At 38.4% G+C, this 19913-nt stretch overlaps 2 protein-coding genes across 4 annotated transcripts in view; both read left to right on the plus strand.

The window, feature by feature from the left end:
• Window positions 1-320: 320 nt before the first annotated feature.
• Window positions 321-13372, plus strand: sppl2a (signal peptide peptidase like 2A). 3 transcript variants are annotated; one of them, XM_042512605.2, is made up of 17 exons: window positions 321-531; window positions 2223-2333; window positions 2750-2932; window positions 3392-3481; window positions 3617-3750; window positions 4687-4841; window positions 4942-5038; window positions 5442-5543; window positions 6483-6564; window positions 6905-6979; window positions 7268-7324; window positions 7833-7886; window positions 9002-9101; window positions 9341-9421; window positions 9883-10043; window positions 12151-12184; window positions 12883-13372. In XM_042512605.2, the coding sequence occupies exons 1-17, from the start codon at window positions 478-480 to the stop codon at window positions 12921-12923; spliced, it is 1611 nt and encodes a 536-aa protein (XP_042368539.1). In that variant the 5' UTR covers window positions 321-477; the 3' UTR covers window positions 12924-13372. The 3 variants fall into 3 exon arrangements, with proteins under 3 accessions (XP_042368539.1, XP_042368607.1, XP_087935908.1); XM_042512673.2 differs by lacking the exon at window positions 12151-12184 and having other exon boundaries at window positions 325-531; XM_088079782.1 differs by lacking the exon at window positions 7833-7886 and having other exon boundaries at window positions 325-531.
• Window positions 13373-15369: 1997 nt separating this feature from the next.
• Window positions 15370-19913, plus strand: part of trpm7 (transient receptor potential cation channel, subfamily M, member 7) — a 67782-nt gene continuing 63238 nt past the window's right edge. Inside the window, exon 1 of the mRNA XM_088079804.1 lies at window positions 15370-15606. Coding sequence (XP_087935930.1) covers window positions 15604-15606 — 3 coding nt within the window. The 5' untranslated portion in view covers window positions 15370-15603. The remainder of the gene's footprint in view (window positions 15607-19913) is intronic.

Genomic DNA, 19913 nt, shown 5'->3' on the forward strand with positions numbered 1-19913 from the left:
ATTTGTATTCAGGGCCAAACATAAGATCAAGCAATAAAGGTGCCACCACCACGGGTCAATAACTAGCACCAGGTGATACTGTGAAATGAACAGAAAAAAATGTAGGTTATTCTTCTGTATGTGAGATTACACATTGAGAACTTAGATTTATGCCCAAATACTTTAAGTACATTGTGTCAAAAGCATTCGATGTGATTTAACATGTAGACTTGTATTGCAGCTTCCACCTCTTTATTATTTTAAGTCGTTAATGGAGCGCGTGTTTGTTGTTGAGACGCTGCGGGGTGAAACAGAAACCAGTGGGTCAGCGTGTCATGTGTCACGAGCCAATACAGGAAGTACCTGGCAGCTACTGGCAAGCTAAACAATAGCAATGAAGATACGAGTAACTTAGCGAATAAAAAGTATCTCCGTGCCATAGATAAGTCAATTAATGTGGATGCCACCGGACTCCGTGAAAAAGCGAATGTGGCCAAAATGGAAAGTGCTGTCAGGATCATAATTTTGTCGCTCATTTTCTTGGCATCGAAGGTAAGTTTATGAACGATTATAAGAGAAACTGCACTGGTTTGCGTCAGCGCTAACCGGGCCCGATATCTGGACTTACCCCGTCGATAAGCTCGACAACTATACTGTTAATTTTCTAAATCATATTCTTATAATGTAGTCGACACATTGTGAGGATATGTTTAATAGAGGTGAAGTGTCGTCAGGTAAACAACGACACAGATGACTGCTGTCAGTGAGCTAGCGTTAGCTCGGTCAGTTAGCCTCAGCTAGTGTGGTTCAAGCTAGAAGAATTGATGTGGTATTAATGTTACGTGATGGAGAGGACGTTGATGTAGGTAATAGTTTACAAAACTGACAATTTATTACACACTAATCGTTGGCAGTTAAAATCTAATTTGGCTCATTTAACGTAGAAGTGAAGCTCAAACGTTGGCGGAGGGTGATTTCCCATCTCACTGACGACGTCCACAACGTCACTAACAAGGAAATGTTTATTTCAAGAATGAGGACAGATTTATTGATGACTCAGGCATTTAATGATCACGGGGGCATTTAATGATCACTGAGGCATTTTATGATCACTGAGTCATTTAAAGATCGCAGTGAAGTCCTTGAACAGTAATTGTCCCTGTTTTAGCATGACAGTGTTTAGTTACCACAGGGAGTTTCAACTACCATGGAAACAAATCCAATGAAGGAAAACCAAATTCTACTGAAAGCCTACAGGCGGCTTCAAGTCATTTTGATCTATAACATGTCAGTAGGCATGGATTGGTTGATTTGCAAGTGAAATGACTGCAATGAAATTACTTTTTTTTTTCTATCTAGGGTAGGTCCCAGCTTTGCATAAAATGTAGCCATGGGAATTAATGATGTTAAAGCAATATCAGTATGAAACTCAGCATAGTTTCACAATATTTTGTATGGCAATGATGTATCCATATATAGACACCAAGTATCATTTTTTATTTCATAAATTGTTAATATTCTATATACAAATTAAACTTTTTAAATCATTGATTATTCTGTTCAGTAGATATTTTTTTACAAGTAAAATAACAGAAGAAAGATGAACTGGCTGAAAACTACTTTAATAACTTAAAACAGATGTTGACAAAGTCTGACATAATTAGCTATTGAAAAAAAACAAGTAATAACTTGCAGTGTATCACAATAAATGTTATCACAATACCTCATATTGCAAAACGTTTAAAGTAAATAATATCGTATTGTGACCAAAGTATTGTGATAATATCATATCAACAGGCCTCTGGTGATTCCTACTCTCACTCAGAAGTCTAAAAATATTTGACATTGATTAAATTTAGCCTGGTATCAACCTAGATTCATGGTTTCCGGTCTTGTTAATTGGCTTGAGACCCCTAAGCAATATCTATTAGTGACACACCATCACACCTTGAGGTCTTTTGGACATATGTTGTAAACATTTCAACCAACAAAATATTTTTTTCTTCTTCATATATGGTTAAACTAGAGTGATTTTTCAACATGCAAAGCTCCAGATACATACCTATGAGGGAATTAGGTTTATACCAGCTACAATTAATCTGCTTTCTGTACTGTACTTTGGCTAGCATAGTATGTTAGTTTGAGTCATTAATTTTGTCTCACATGGCAGGGTTTGGTTAAGATATTTTCTTCAACACTTTTTTGTGTGGAACTTAAAATAATACATTTTTTCCCCCCAACAGATAAACTGCCAAGAAGCGATCTTGCACATTTCAAATGGAAGTACAGATAGGGAGTACTGCATTGTCCACAATCATTCCTGGACCCCCTTGTCACAAACCCTTGATGCTGCCGTAAGTTTTTCCAAAGTTTCTAGTCTTTTTTTTCTATTTGGATTTATGAGTATCAGAACAGAAAAGTAACTGTGACTTTTATTGACTTCTTAAGACATTGGCTCTATTTTCTATCTTTTTAAAAAAAAATGCATTTGCCTATGTTTGTGACATCAGAACAGAAATAGACCATGAGTGGTTACAAAATGTACCTTATTATCATCTCTGAGCCCGCATTTACAACCTGGTGGCTGCTGGTCGTTCACCACTCTGATTACTGTGGTAACCAGAAATATTTACTGTTAGGTAGTATTGATGATGACAGGAGATTTAATTACTTCCTTGTATTTAGTGTGTCTTTCCTAAAAATTTATGATAGGAAGTTATATGAATGTTCTTCCTATCCTAATTTGAAATCACTGTCTTCACTTTTCCAGTTGCAGTATCCACTCGTGAACATGACGTCCACTCTGCTGTGTAACAGCTCTGGTGTCAGTCCAGATGTGGTGAAGGGCAAAGCGTTGGTGGTGATGAGGGGGGACTGTGACTTCAGCCAGAAGGCTGTGGTTGCTCAAAGTCTTGGAGCTACAACTTTGCTCATTGCCAGCAAACAATTATTGGTAGGAAATTTAAATCAATCTGTAGGATTTCAGATACTTTCTATATATTTTTTTTATTTTGTATTTATTTTTTATTATATTTATATTTTATTTTGTTAAACAACTTCTATGGAGGACCCATAATCTTTTCTTTTTCTGTACCTGATCATAACACTAGTGTTAGCGTGTATGAATGTGACTTTTAAGATGCACATGCAGAAGTGATTCATAAAAAAAGGAAGTGACCTACCAGTGGTTTGGATGTGGGGACTTCCATCTAAGTATATATATTTTCTATGTAAAAACAAATGTTCTTGTTTCCCGTCATGTTATCAGAGTCAAATCACTGAGTCATCTTTTATATGTCATCTTGATAATATATCATGCAGTACATTACTCCCCAAAAGCCAGATAAGACTTTTTCTCAAGTCTTACCAAATTAATTTTTAAAAATCTTTTTTGTATTTTTTGTCTCTTCAGATTACACCATCAGCCAATGACTCTGACTATGCAAAAGTCCATATTCCTCTGGCTCTCATGAGGTACAGGGACTTCATTGAAGCACACAAGGTCAGACAGCCCTTTTGTTCACTGTTTCTACTGAACTTGGTGTTTCCACCCCTCGTATAAAGATCAAATTGATGAAGAAGGTCAAACTGGATGCAAAGTTTCTCATTATTTTTTTTCCTATGTGTATGTCCTCAGGAGTTTGGTGAAGAGATGCAGGTAAAGCTTTATGCTCCACCTCACTCGAAGATTGATGCAAGCATTGCAGTCATGCTACTGATCGCCATTGTCACAGTTGCCTTGGGGGGCTACTGGAGCGGAGCCTGTGAGAGGTGTGATAGTACAGCTTCACAATCACATACAGAGCAGTATTTGTAAATTGTAATTAAATCAGACTAGGGAACATATGAGAATTACATGTAATTGTTGCAAAGCAGTCCCTCCAGGATTTTGCAGGCTATTTCTGGAATTGTTCTTTCGTTTGTGCTCCACAACAACACTGCACACGGTGCAAAATAGTTTATCCCCACTTTCATGCAGAACACCTGGGAACTGCCTTGCACGGTCTTTAGCAGGAACTTTTTTTTCCTGTTACACATGTCTGCATCCTGACAAACAGAAACAAGACATTGTTTTTGGGGAGATTATACAGGAGACTGCTGTGATTGGTGAAACTACAACTACAATGATTGGTCAAATTTGTGGAAAAAGTTTCTGTGATTCGACTAAATTTCCAGGTCCTGCAGACTTTAAGGGGATTGGTTGAATTTGTGTTAATAGTTCCAGTTCAACACTTCAACATCATGAAGGGGCTGGTTGTTATTATGCAATGACGATTAAATTTAGTGTCATTGTGAGATTTGTTGAACATAGAGTAGATAGCATTGTCAACAAGCAAAAAAGCATAGTTGTCATGCACATCTAAAAACCATTTAAGGCAGGTGCTGGACCACTAAAGGACAGCAATAAACAACATGAAGAAGGATACGCTCACTGTAGCTCCCTTAAGTGCAATGTTAATAAATTGCACTTAAGGGAGCTACAGCATGTGGACCTTTATTATGTGCACCTTTATTCATGTATTTATTGTCAACAAACCATAGACAGTTTCCAAAGGTCGTATTTATTACTGCACTATTATATCATATTGAATTATATTGTATGGTCCGCAATCTGTGTATGCTATTCTGTATCTGTTTTTCCCCAAGAACCACCAGTTTAGGCCTGAAATACACAAAAAACTTCTCATGTTTTTTTGTTTGTGGCAGAGACCGGTTAAGTTGTGGTGCGGCAGGGGGAGGCGGGGGAGAGAGCAAAGCAGACAGCGGAGAACTTTTCCTATATTCTCCTCTTAAAGTGGTCTTCTTTGTCGCCCTGATGTGTGGGATGCTGGTCCTTATGTACTTCTTCTACAGCGTCCTGGGTAAATGAGACAAAAAAAGAAATGCACTTGTGTTCTCCAAATGATTAATGATATCTGGATTTCTGTGAATGTGATTTGTATTTCTTTTTTTTCTCCCAAGTTTACGTCATTATTGTGATATTTTGCCTGGCATCTGCGTCTGCGCTGTTCAGCTGTCTCGATGCAGTGATGGAAAAAATTGGTTGTGCTGCTGGGAGGTAAAGGCAATAGTCTTTCAAAAAATATTTAAATATACAAACACACGCACACACGCATTTCACTAATTTTAAGCAAATATATAATAGATAATGATGTGATGTTAGGTGTGCAGATGGTGTTATTGCTTTACAAAAATGAAAAATGTACAAATGACAATTTAAGAACAGATGTGAAGGAACAGCTCAGTATGAGTGAATATATGTGAATGTTTCACTACTTTTCTTAGTCTCCTAGTTTTTCTAAGTTGGTAACTTTTTCCAGTCTAAACAAGACAGACGTTGTGGTCACAGTGGGAGGATGTGAAACAAAACTCTGTGTGTTTGTCTCTGAATCACACCTTGGCAGGAAAGCCTGAAGTGCTGAAAGTCGTTGTTTATTATGATTGTCTGTGTCTTTTTCTAGATTCTCTGTCCGAAATTATAACTTCTCAGTGAGGTCTCTCATACTGGCCGCTGTGTGCATTAGCATTGCTGTGGTCTGGGGGGTCTACAGGAATGAAGACAGGTACTATGAAGAGTCGTGCACACAAAACACACAGCCACAATGTTGCTATCTGTTTCACTCTCACACTCAGACATGGCTGCGCTTCCTCCACAGTGGACTGTGTTGGTGGTGATGCAGGAAATGCTTATTGGTTAAAAGATACCTGACAAAGATACTTTAACCATTGCATCAGCCTAGTTGGTGTTATTTGTTGAAACTTTAATCATACACATTAAAAAGTATGTCTTGATGGTGGCATGGTGACATAATACATTTGAGTGCAATAACTGAATAAAAGTAGGAATGTGTTGCTGTGTGAATATTGCTGAAAAAATATTTTCTTGCAAAATGATACAATTTTTAAAGATAAAGAATATATATGTGTTCTGTGAGACATAAAGGATGGCTTTAGTTTTAGTAGGATTAGTATTGTCTAACATCTATCTATCTATCTATCTATCTATCTATCTATCTATCTATCTATCTATCTATCTGTCTGTCCATCTGTCTATATCTGTGTTGGCATGTTTATTGCAGCTCAAATGTCTCATTATGTTTAGAGGGTCATTATGTTTTAAGGACTGGTCAGAGTTTCTTGAATAGTAGATTTTATTTCAGCTACCTTCTTGTCACAGTATGACTTGTACATGTTACTTTTATGATCTTATGAAGAATTTGTGAATATTAAAGTCCAAAACATCAGAAGCCAAATTCTTGTGGCGAATTATCAAACAACTGGCTACAAAATCAATTTTTATTCTTTCATGTTGCTTTATGTTTTGTATCATGAAATTTAGCAGAAGTTGCTTTAGTTGGGTGTTATTTTTTAGCAGTGTGTAACTTGATGCATTTCCCTTTTGTGCTGTATCCTTAAGTAGAGCCAGACTGCTTTGGTCAAAGTTCAAACCACAAATGCTAAGGTGAAAACGTAACGTAAAAGAGCATTTTGTTTCCTCATAGATGGATCTGGATCTTGCAGGACCTTCTTGGCATTGCTTTCTGCCTCAACTTCATGAAGACCATATCACTGTCCAACTTCAAGGTACTTCCTAACAGCCCCTCTTCTCTGAGATTCACTCTCTTGCATTTCTTTTTTACTTTGGCAGACACAATGCTTACCTGTACTCTCATTGTTATAGTTATTAAACATACATATTGTAGCATATATATTTTTTATATGTATTGTCCTCTGCCAAAACTATATTTCACACAGTCCCATTGTCCAATATCTTGTTGCCTTTGCACCAATAAGACAGGATTCTGCACATGCACCACCACTGGCATTTAAGGAAATCCTGATAAAGCAGTGTAATGTTAAAATATTTCCTTAGTTTTATGAGACTTAGAATCAACCTGTGATCTTTTTTTCCATTTGAGCGTAGATCTGTGTGATTCTGCTGAGCCTCCTTCTCGTGTATGATGTCTTCTTTGTTTTCATCACTCCTTTCCTCACCAAGGTACGAGTACATTTATTTATCTTGTTTTATTTTCCTGCTTTTTTGTCCAACCCTTTGTTGCCCTTAAATGTGTCCGCATCCAGTTATAATATTTCACTGATGCACAAAAGCTTAATTCAAGTGAAGAAGTGATGCTTTGCAAAGGGAACTATGTATACAACTACATACAGAAACCCAATATCATTGACTAGGAGATGTTTTTGCAGCTCTGGTGTTTCAGTGTGATGCATGATGGTTTTACAAATGGATGAATAACATAATATATGGTGTCTCTTTCTCTGTCAACAGAATGGAGTCAGCATTATGGTACAGGTTGCCCTGGGCCCAGATGCTTCTGGAGAGAAGGTAAGTCCCCCTGCATTACTTCCTCCCTTAAAGGGGAATTCCACCAAATTGTCTCTCTAGGCTTTCTCAAAACACTTTTCAAAATATACTATAATTAATAAATAAATATAAGAATGCTTTATATTTGAGGAGTGTCACTTTTTATTAGCCAACTCAGGCACTTTATACTGTCCTGGAATCATTTTTGATTTCTTATAGCTCAAAATTGTTTACTTTATTGGGAGGCTGAAGACTGAAGCATTGTTCTGTGAATACATAAATTAAAGGAATACATTTGTGTTTAAAAAGAGCAGTTTGCAGGAGTTTGTGATCTTAGAAGTGGAGGAGTCTTATCACCTAAGTCCTGGACAACGATCCAAATGCTAATCATGGTGGAATTCCCCTTCAACTTTTGGACTGGCTTCATTAACATCCTGGCTGATCTGCACTGCTTGTTGTTTGATGCCCTAAGGGATATGGTAGACCGATTGACTAACTGTGCGTTGGGGTTGGGTGGGCTCTGTCGTAGACACAAGGTAACATGGTGGAGGTCCCCGCTGAACCCCAGGCTCCCTCTGAGAAAGTAAGGCTTTGAATTGTTAACCACCCACTTCCTTTTCTTAGTACTGCATCCTGAGGTGTGTGGGAAGGGATTGGGTTTGTAGATGTTTGGTAGATTCTCATGTGTAGAATCCCACTTTCATTAAGGCTCTCAAATAATTTGATAAAAACATGATGAGTAAAGTAAAGAAAAAAAACTCTAAATGTATATAATAATGTTCTGGACCTTTTCTTTTTTCCCTTTGGCTTTTAGCCTCCTCATGAAAACAAGGCACTTGCTGGATACACATATGCTTTTACTAAAGCCTTTCACAAAGGGGAAATGTGAAGCAAGGGAAAGAAATGCACATGTCAACTCTCACATGACTGTCAGCTGATGTGTGCCGATAAGTCACTTGAGTTTGTCTTGTGAACACAGAAGTTCTACTCAAGCTGAATACATTTATGAATAGTGTTTTTAGTGGATTTGGTCTTCGGGGGGGGGTCTACATTTTGTTTTGTTTTTTTTGTATAGAAAAGTTTCTATATTCATAATTGTTTTGACTAAAACATTGTTTTGGAATGAATATTGTAAATGTTTTTGCTTCTTGGTTAGAGGTACCTGGAGGTTTCAGGAAGGAATGTTAATCCTCTGATGGATAACTGAAGCAGGGAGTTTCTCCCAGCCAGGATTCCTCTTGGATTTTATTTCATTTTTGTGGGAAAATTTTACTCTCGAAGCACCTGTGTACTCTCAGCAAAGTAATGTTCAGCAGGATATTTTGTGAAAGTGTGCATAGTATGTTTGTGAGCACTTGTGGTGCTGAGCACTAGCAGCACCTGTGGCAGAAAGTCAGAGGGAAAATCTCTTGGTATCATATGAACTATATAAATAACATCAAGACAGATCATACATGTTATGTAAAATTGGGGAAGCCAAGGTGTAGATAGGATTGCAACCAGGTGGGAGTTTGAAAATATTGCAAGAGATTCTAAAGCAATATAAACCAAAAGCTTTGAGAAATAAATATAACATAGAGAGTCACATTGAATCAGTATAACACAGTGTAAACCTTGCTGTATTTGGTTGCATACACCACGATAATCCTGCTGTCACGCCCTCTGTCATTAAACAGATAAAATGTCTTATTTTCTCAGCTGCCAGTGGTGATGCGAGTCCCACGGTTCTCAGCCTGGGCTCAGAATCTGTGCGGGATGCAGTTCTCCATTCTGGGTTACGGAGACATCATCGTTCCAGGTGAGTTTCAAGTGTCACTGTCAGTGTTTAAACTGTCCCTAGTAGATATTTTGAATACAGAAAACAGTGGCAGCTGGTTGCTTGTCAGTTAAACTACAATATATAAACCCATAGAGTCCATAGAAGAAAGAGAAGGAAAACCTAAATGCATGATGTGTACAGTTCAGTACAAACAAAGCTTTTCAAGTATTTACATTGTGATGTATCCCCCAACCTCTGCATCCTCATTGGTCCAACAGGTCTCCTGGTTGCCTACTGCAGCAGATTTGATGTTTGGATCAACAGCAGCAAGAAGATCTACTTCATCAGCTGCTGTATAGGTAAATCACAACTTAACACCAGTTTGTAGTCCAGTTAACTGTTGGGTTACAGTCTTAATAAGTGCTGAATTTACAGCGTTGTTGACGTTGTTAAAATAAGTGTACAGTTTGTTACCATCATATTACAGAATACTGTACATTTCATATTAGATTTGCTGTTCTTTGCTGCTCTGCTGTACACACTCTTCTAGCTGAGCTCCATACATTTAAGGACTGTATTTCATGACATTTCCTCATGGTAATATTTGTTGTATATGTATAAATGCGCACATGTATATGTATGTGCGTGTATCTGACATTGATTTCGCTTACCACTGAATGTCTCTGATCTTTTCTCTTTCCCATGTGAAGCAGTTTACTGATGTTCACTGGAAGATCTGATTGTATCTTTGTGTGGTGCAGTTTCGAGGGTTTTTACCTTGATCTGTCTCTCTCTCTGTGTCCATCTTTATTCCTTGTAGCCTATCTGCTGGGAATGATAGTGACATTTGCTGTGATGCTGCTGTCAGGGATGGGCCAGCCCGCCCTGCTCTACCTGGTGCCCTTCACCCTGATAACCTCTGCCATAGTGGCTGGGTGCCGGGGAGAGATGAGGCAGTTCTGGAAAGGAACTACCTATGAGGTGAGAGTACAAAGTGGTTTGATACAGCTTTGGTACAGTACTGGTATTTCCTGTTGGTATTTCCTGCATTTTAATTTTAATTTAATTTTATTGTATCTCTGAAGAACGTAGCTCCTACTACCAGTTTATAAAACCAAAGTCAACACAGCACTTTTCCAAACACTGAAGTGCACGGCAAGGCTTACTGCCAAGATGTTTGCTCTTAATATTTACTAATACGAACAAGGCTTATGTGCTTTAGTGCCAAGCTACCTGTGCAATAACATAATAAAAACAAGCATCTTACCTGTTCAGCCATTTCCTGGTCAGCTTTGAGGATTTGCTATTTCATTATAGCAGACTTTCTGCAGAGCGAAATTTTTCCTAGTCTGCTGTTGGTTTTTAAACAGAGCACTTATTTAAAAAGTATAAAATTGCAGCTTCGTTGTTTGCATCTGTTCCAGTTTGCTATGCAACTGTCTTGTAATGCGAGTAAAGTTAGAGGACGCTGGCCGCACCAGTACACCTGAGGCTCTGCAAGACAAAGTTGGTCTGTTTATTGAATAGCAGCCTCAAGGGAAATGATCTCAAGCAATTTTCCCCAATTCTGTACTGTTTGTTCTGATGTTGAAAATGATATGAACTAAGTTGTGAAATCTTGGATGATGCTTTTATTAACAGCATGTTCCACAGCATAATGTTTTAAATATTTTGAGGCATCAAAAGCTAACGTGGAGTAGACGTCAAGTGTATTTTCTGACTTTTATTACTAAGGCCTTAGGTTGTGGTTCAACCCCTTTTGACTCTAACCTTCATTTACATCACTCAGCTCTCTGCAGCTAGAGGTACTGAGTCAACACTACAGCATCACTACACTGTCATTGCACTTAATTCAGGCTTGCACTTCAGAAATCGCTTAGTCACCAACTTGTAGTATATCGACTGACTCTATTTCAGGATGTTGTGGTGTCTTTGATGAACTGAATGTACAGTAATGGACATCTGTTACTTACACACTTATCGGCCTGGCATGTGGCAGCGTGTTACACCCAGTCATCACTACTCAGTGACATGTCTCACAATGAGTTAAGACCATGTTGTGATATTTAAGATTAGAATTCCTAGATTAGACAACCCGGGGCGGGTTGTTAAAATTGTAATTATAATGATCGTCAAAATTTTTTGGCAATATTTTTTTTTGGTTTTGGTAATTTAAAAAAGCAATTTTATTTGTCTCTTAAATTGTTGCTAATTTTTTTAATCTTTTAAATTATTTGTTATTTTCAAAGAAAACATCCTTTCCAAACCCACAGGCCTGCCAAAATAAAAATCACCAAAAATGACACCATTTATCACAACCAAAAACTTCAAATTAAAAATAAATAAATAAATTAGTATTGGATTTCCACATTTCTGGTGGTCCTTGAACACATCGTGTGGGACATAAACTGTTTTTTCCCTGAGTCACTCAGGGAGGCTCAAAGGAAAAATACTTGTATGGAGGGTAAAAAAAAACCCAACCACTTCCTCACATTCCTATTTTTGAAAAAACAAACAAAAAGTAGAATGAAACAAGGAAAACCCAAAACAAAACAAAAACAAACAAAGAAAAATAACAGGACACATAATAACAAGAATGGGGCAATGGCATAGTTAATGTTCTGGGAAAACAAAAAACTACAAAAACACTTACTCTATATCCAGAAACTGCACTTCAAAATGAAAGCTCTGTGCTGAGAATTCACTGTACTTCAAATTAAAGTGTGTTTTTCACAAACTTGACATGGTGCCATGACCCACTTTTGGACCGCAACAAACGGGAACCACTGCATTATGTCACATTTAGGATATGGGCTTGGTATACATCTGCTACTGGCATGAACTGAATCAAAGGCTGCCTGGAGGTTATGAAATTATTTATAGTATATTTTTAAGTGACAAACAAGAAAAACACAAAAATACTTTGATGTTCCTGACAGTTGTCACCCTGAGGTCCCAGGTTAAATTAGGAGTTCTGAGAAAAGGTTGGATGGATGTGTATGGATGTGCAAATATGCTTGTTTTTGTAAGTGAGAGACAATAAAGTGGAGAAAAGGACACAATTCTGACCTGGCTTCATCTTCACCAGGTCTTGGACTCATCCAGGGAACCTTTGTTGCCAGGTGTGCTTCCCTCCAACCCCAAAACCTCACCTCTGCATCCCTCCTGCCATTTTATAGTTTTGCTTACTGCAGTGCGTTATCTTTTCTTGCCAGCTTCTTTTGGTTGCCCCTTCTTTTGACATTTTAACCCCTGATTTCCAGGGTCAATGTGATATTCAAAGACACAACAGATGTCATACCTTTTAAAACACACTTGGAGGACCTGCTTTTGGACAGTACAGAGTTTTGTATTAACTGACCACTAGGTGTCTCTGGTTGATTGAAAATAATCCGAGGAGCTTCTCACCTTCACTTCTTGTGCTAAAGACGTGGCCCTGGAATACCATTAACTTCATCTCTTTATTTCTGCAGTTTGTTTTATCATTCTCTTTCTCCACTCATCAATCTTTTCCATCCAATGGGAATTAATACTTGCATCACTCCATCCTTCATGCAGCAACTTTTCAACTCAGCAATTCATCCACCAACATGTTCATGTTGCCCTCTGCATGTTGTTGCTTGCAGTAACTGGGTTTGGGAGGTGTTATCTCTGGGGTTTGGTATTCGTAGAACGTGGCGCTCGTCTGCTGTTGTATATGCAATACGCATTACAAATTAAAAGCCCATCTAAATAACTGTCTTTCTTTTTCAAATATTTGTATTTCATTAACCATAACATTGATATCAAAAATTAACTTTCCCTTTCCACTTTTCTTTAGAGGGAAGAACTGACTGCTCCGTAGAGGGAGAAAGATGCTGACTTACAGTGTTGAGAATGGACCCTACTGCTGGATGCTTTTTTTTCCCCATTTTTTTTTTTTTTACATTTTAATATTCCATTTGCAAAGCAAGGGAACATGTGTAATTGATCAACAGATCCTTAAAACAGTAAGGGTTCATTTGACTGCTGCGAATAGTTAGAGAGCTAATAAATATTGTGTAGGCTTGTTTAGTGCCTGAAAGTTCAGTTAGGTACATGTTGAGAAAATTGTAATGACTTTGCCTTGGTGATGATTGCATACAACAAAATAAGAAAGCACTTTATAATATTCAGCTTGACGAGTTGTTTCATCGGGGGTGGGGTGGTTTTTAAATTACTTGTAGCCACAATATGAGACATTTTGATAACTGTTTTGGGGGGTTCTGTGTAACCTGTTTGTATGATGTGATTTCTTTAATTGCCTTATATTAAAACAATCTTATATTTAATGTTCTTGAATGTGTGTTTCATTCATTGTTGAAACAAAATCTTCCTGTAAATCACACATGAAGCAGTGACTTGTGGAGGGGATCCATGCTCTTTTTATTGAGTGTATGAACTCAGAGTAAAGACAAGTTTTTAAAGGACTTATTAGGACTTTTATGTTCTGTGAGGAAGCCAGGGGCCAGATTGTGCCAAGCACTGATCAATAAGCTCTTAAAATTAGTTCTGCAGCAAAGGAGGTTGCCAGTGTGAGGAAGAGAAAACAGCTGGCACAATTCCATCTCTGAAAGACTGAAGAATTAAATGACGTACTTAAATGTAGGGTGTCAGATCAGTATTTGTGTCTCAGAGGTAAGGACCATGTAAAAAAAAAGAAACAAATAAATCACACTGAATGTAAATTGATAATGGCTGGCTGTTATCATCCTGAGTTGGAGCACAACACTTCCAACAGTGCTCATAAAAATTTGATTTCAGAGATCTTTGAAATATACAGTCCAGTTAGTGGGTTTATAATGCACATATTGCCCTTGTATTTTTAGATCTTGTACCACTACTTAAGTCCTAATACATTTCACTTAGGTACTCTCTAAATCATGCAGTTATGTTGTTATACATGTTTTTTTTATCATCAATTCAGTCTGCAAATTCAAAAGTTAGCACATGGATTTTGGTCTAGGTGCTCTGCAAATCTTTTATCAGAGAGCAAGAGTCCAAACTGTAGGATGGGTCTGGTTGATTAAGTTATCAAAAAAATAAAATTGTGGTTGAGGATTAACACCACCCACAGGTTTTTTGGTTGTTTTTTTTTTTTTTACAAGGAGGGGAGGTGGCAACAGCGGAGGCCGCTAATATAATTAAGGCATCCATTGGTGCCAACTGTGTAGGCATAGCTTGTTGGGAGGAGGACTAGACAACACTCAAAAGTTATGGCAGATCTTGTCAAAGAACTAACATGGCCATTTTCAAAGGGGTCATCTTGAAGTCTCACCTCAAGATATCTAAATGAAAATGGGTTCTGCTGGCACCTGTTTTTTTTTTTTTTTTTTTTTAATTATCTTTGCATTTTTTTATTGCAATTTTTTCTTGAGTTCTTGAGTTTTGCAGTAATTTTCCTTTATATGGTTATTGTATATTTAATGTATGCACCAAAAAACAAACTGTTCAGTGTATAACAGTGTATAATTGCCATATTGAAATGGTTTTCAACAAGTCTACTGTTGTTTATATATATATATATATATATATATATATATATATATATATATATATAGAGAGAGAGAGAGAGAGAGAGAGAGAGAGAGAAAGCCTCAACAACAGTCAAAAGTTGGTTTACAGTATTTATGTTAAACAGTGCTTTTTTTCTATGTAATATTTAAGTATTGTTCCACTGTTTACCATTGTGAGGAGGGTAACTAAACTAGTGCCCAACACAGTAATGTTTGCTGATGAAAGTTTGCCAATGTTGTTGTTGAAATAATGTTGGCCTATCTTTGTGCTGGCTGTTCATACTGTAGAGTCATTAGTTATTATAATTATTATCTTTGTTGACACAAGACACAATCAAAAAGGCTACAAATCACATAAAGACATATACAGTGCACAAAGACATATACAGTACAATACAATAACACCAAGCCAAGGGGTTCTGGCTGGAAAATAAGGTTAACAAGGCTTCAATAGAAAATAAATCTAAGCGTCAACTCCAGTCAAGGGTGCTCAAGCATCTACTGCGAGGTCACAAAGGTTTCATATAATAGTACAGTCCTCATAGCTTAAGAGCTCTCCAAAGATTAAATAGAGTCCATACAGTCATGGAGTTCACTCTTGAATGCAGAAAATTATGGGGTTTTTTATGGTAACTACTGAATTTGCACTCGTGGTTGTGGCATTCAGCAAGTTAAAACATAAGCTTTATTATCAAAAATGTTACAAAAAAATCTTACATTTTCTTCGTACTGTATAGTATGCGTAGGAAGTAAAACAAAGCGCACATGTGGCCGCTGGCTCCGCCTCAGCCATGTGACAGTGTGCTGCTGGCTGAGTCAGCCGGCTCGTCATGCAGCGTCAGTCTGGAGTCGCACAATTATGAAAAAGCAACCTTCCGTTGGAGCTGCAGCCGAAGCGGATCTCTCCAACGTCCACCGGGCTTTCCTTCCAAGGCTAACCGAGAGCACCGCCGATAGATGGATAAAAGCCACGACACAGCTCTTCCTGAGTCTCAACGGTGAAGAGAATGGTACGTGTTCCTCTGTGAGCTTTCTCTGGGTTTTATACTGGTGTCAAATTGGCGCTGAGGATCGTCGTGACTGATCGGGGGTTTTGAGTGGCAGGTCCCCCCATGCATGCTGCCTCCTGCCTGTCAGGCACCCAGCCGAGCTCCCGCTGGCGTTTGCTGTGTTTGCTGAGTGTGTGGCCGTAGTGCTAAAACACTGTGACACGCACGTAATAAGTGAAGTGTACACGGTGACACATCGTCTAGCAAGAAAACCCCCAAATCACACACGGGCGTAACGTTAGCAGGCTAAATAGCTAGCTCGCTAGCGCTAAATGCTAGGTACTTAACCTAAGCTAACTAGCTGCAGTAGCTGGCTGATGTTAGCAGCGGTTTCTTCGAAGTGAGACAACGGAGACAGAGCGTCTCTTCACCAGACAAAAACAGATAAAAGAGTGCACTTCAGAGCGGCTGGCACTTGGTTGAGACACATTTCTACCAGCTGTCTCAGATGTCGGACAAGACTCGCTGTCATTGCCAGTAACAAGTCAATGCCACCTTGAGTGTCTGCCAAGTCCGCTGAATGCCTTTATTCCGCCAGCGCCGGGGAAAGTTAAGTGATGTTGAAACAGTGCATTTATTATCTCAGACTTTTGGTGGATCTCTGAACGCTCGCTCATGACTGTTTGTTATTTGGCGAGAGTTAATTGTTTTAGGCCTGCTGCAGACACTGCTAAAGAGTCGTCTCGACATTAGTGTTTGTGGAGTTGTAACTTTTCCCTTTTCCTCTTTGGGACGAGCACGGCCTCCTCTTTTCTCAAGGATTTCCTGTCTAGTCTGATCTGGTCTAGCAGCTCAGAGTGAATGGAGAGAAGATGACATGTAGCCGTGGTTGTGAGTCATTATTGACCAAACAGTGTTATTATAACAGTGTGTGAGAGCTGGCTAACACTGACAATATCAGCTTTCATCCACTACTTCTAACAATGCGACGGTAGTTAAGATTATTTCTAGATTTCTAGAAATTCGATTGTGGATTTAAAGAAAACAACAAAAAACTAGATGAAAAGACCTGTCAAATAACCGCCCTTCAAATCAATGCATCTCCAACAATGTTTAGTAATTTGCAGACCCACCACATGCTATTCTCTGATAATTTCATGTGTGATCCACACCTTGAAGGGGATTTTTAATGTGAGCCGAGTTATCCGAGTTAATCAACTTGAAACATTTAATAAAGAAGTTTCATGTTAAGAAATTTACTCTGTTACTCCGGTGCTGCTCATTGCAGAAGGGCTTCTTACTATTTTGGCAGATATGAAACCATGAATGGCCGTATCTGGAGCCAGTATTTAGTTTGTCCATTCTGGGCTACTATAGGAACATGGCTGTGTGAAACAAGGCGATTTCAGTGGAAAACGACCTGCTGCCAATGTAGATATAAACAGCTCAGTCTAAGGTAACAAAAACACCACAATCCTTATTTTGGGGTGATTTTACACCAAAGAAAACATACTGATTTTTATTATATATTACAGTTCTGCCAATATATCCCCATATAATTGTACACATAGGACCTTTAATCTGCCAGTTATTCTCTCGATCAATTGATCTGTCAGTAAAATATCAGAAAATAGTGAAACATGCACTTTGTAATTTCCCAGACCCCAAGGTGCCAACTTCAAATGGTACGTTTTATCCAACCAACTATCCAAAAATTCCAAACTATTCAGATTATTATCATGTTTGGCAAAGACAGACATTGCATAGTCACATCAAGAGGCATTAATCCAGAAAATGTTTGAGTTTTTTAGGTTAATATATATTTATAAATGATATCTGATATCACAATACGGGTCGTGATCTATGTCCTTTATTTGCTGAGATGCTAGAGCAGCTGGTGCCTGTGTTTTGCTTCAGTGCAAAGCTGTCTTATTTCCCACAGTGCCGGCCTGAGCCGGTCACATGCATCAGCTTTTATAAGAGACAACCCTGTGCTGCTGCTCTTAGCAGTCTGATAGTCTGATAGCAGTCTAATGAGCTAATGCTGATCAAACGATGCTTGTCTGGTTCATCAGAGCAGTCAGCATGATTTGATCTATATCACCAATCTGTAATACGGCTTTATGATTGCAGGTCACAGTCTCTTATGTAATGGTGGATGGTTGAACTGGTCATCAGCTTCAGTGCTCTGTGAGCTTGTAGAAAATGGTCTTGCATCACTTTGTTGTACCACAGAATAGCTTCTAGCACTACAAGTAGTGTGTGTGAGTTTTTGTGTACTGAGTGTGAGTGTGTATGTGACGGCTTGCCGTGTTTCAGCCTGCAGAGTGACTGCACCATGCCTCTCTGAGCTCTGTTATCTCACTCTTTAATCCATTTGCTCCCCACACACACACAAACACACAAGCCCATTTGAAGATGACTGATAAAAGTTTTTCCAGCCGCTCTGTACTGGGTTTTCAAAACAAAAAAGGTCACAGTCTCAGTTATTTGATTTTTATGAATGTAGTGCTCTCCTGGACACCCCCCACCACCACCACACACACACACACACACACACACACACACACACGCGAGCACACACACACACACACACACACACACACACTGCATGCTCTCTCGCTGCAGAGCTGTAGCTCCCGGTCAGACACGCAGCTGACTTGCATGCGTTTAAAGAGCACTGGAGGAAGTACCAGCTTCCTATATGCCTTGTTTTGCATGTGTTGTATAATTCATACAGGAGAAGAATAAAATGTTATGTTGTTCCTTTCTTTGTTGCTAGTTTAGCAGCATTAACTTGCCCTGATGTCCTGTCCTGAGATGGATTTAACCTGGGTTTTCATAGGCTCACATAACCATGAGCACCAGATGTTGAGAAGACTAGCCATCACATGCTTTGCATTATACTAGGTTATACAGCTGCTCGGAGGTAGGACTCAGGGTGGCATGCCAGCATGGTATCAGCTCGTGCTGTGTAGCCTTTCAGAGCTATGCCCAGGGGGCACAAGGGTGAGAGCTGGAGAGCTGTCACACTTCAGTCTCATGACTGTATGAACTAACTTTACTTCCTTCCAGGAAGCCTATCTGGAGGTTATAATGGGATAACAGGAATGTGTTGTCAAGATTTTCACTTTCTATGCATAAATTCAGTGTTTATTAATTTAGTGTATTTTAATACATACATGTAAGGGGATATGGATACAAATATGCAGAGTGATATGCTTTAGAGAAAAATATTGTAAGTTATACTTTCTTATTTAAATGTGTGATATCTCAAGAACACCCTGAGGGAATTTACAAAAAATTGTCACAAATGTCCACTTGGATGAAAGAGTGAACTGATCAGAAACTTGGTCGTCATATCAATTCAAGAATTCTTACACTAATTATGATAGAAATTTGCACACGTCTAATAAAATGATCAAGTGAAGACATTTTATATCCAAACAATCAAAATTCATCTTCACTGTGACATCATAATATTTGACAAAAACACTTTTCTGTACATTACTTATTTGGTCAGGTACTGAATTGTTGAGACAAGTCTTGGGTGTCCACCTTGAAACTGCACTGATTGTATCGTAGCTCTTCTGTGTGTGTGTGTGTGTGTGTGTGTGTGTGTGGGGGGGGGGTTACATCCTTGTAGACATGGATGTAAACTGTAACTGCACCTTGAATGGTTCTCAAAGGAAGTCAACTGTGAGGCGGTAATTCTAGTTTATGTTTTGAGTGGACCCCAGGAAGAGTAGCTGATTTTCTGCATAAACTAATGGGGATCTTAACAAAATCCTATTTCCTAAACACCTAAGATTTGGCAAAGATTACAAGTTGATAATGCTTTTCTGTGTCAAACTGTCTCATAATATGATATATATTGTATTTTAATGGATCCAATTTAAAGGTTTTTTTTGATCCTGCTGTAGAGTAGAAGAGTAATATACAACATAAAACAGACGGAAAAAAAAGAGCTAGTCCCTTTCTAGGATCATCTTCCATTGTTTGAATATTTTGGATTTTGTTTATTTAAATGTCAAAGTGCAATTATTTTGTCCATAAAATCATTGAAAGATCATAATAAACAATTGTGATTTCAGTATTGTTAAAAAATAGTTGTGATTATCATTTTGGCCAAAATCTCAACTGATTGCACTTCCAAAATGTATGATGCCAGCTGTGTCTATATCTGTGGGTCCTGTGGTACAACTGCCGCTCTCCTGTGATGTGACTTAATGCAAAGAGAAACAGCAGTGAGGAATCAAGGTTATGGTGGGGAAAAACTTTATGACAGGAGCCTCGGCTCACTGTACCGTGGAGGATGCCCTAGTTCT

This window comes from Plectropomus leopardus, chromosome 1, assembly GCF_026936395.1.
Source record: "Plectropomus leopardus strain MGB_pleo_1.0 chromosome 1, ASM2693639v1, whole genome shotgun sequence".
NCBI lineage: Eukaryota > Metazoa > Chordata > Actinopteri > Perciformes > Serranidae > Plectropomus > Plectropomus leopardus.

What these genes read in the sequence shown, in the direction of transcription:
- sppl2a (XM_042512605.2), top strand. Translation starts at nt 478, where the DNA reads ATGGAAAGTGCTGTCAGGATCATAATTTTGTCGCTCATTTTCTTGGCA. An exon ending in GTCTACAGGAATGAAGACAG is followed by an intron (nt 5,544 to 6,482) that starts GTACTATGAAGA and finishes GTTTCCTCATAG; the next exon opens with ATGGATCTGGATCTTGCAGG. An exon ending in TATCACTGTCCAACTTCAAG is followed by an intron (nt 6,565 to 6,904) that starts GTACTTCCTAAC and finishes ATTTGAGCGTAG; the next exon opens with ATCTGTGTGATTCTGCTGAG.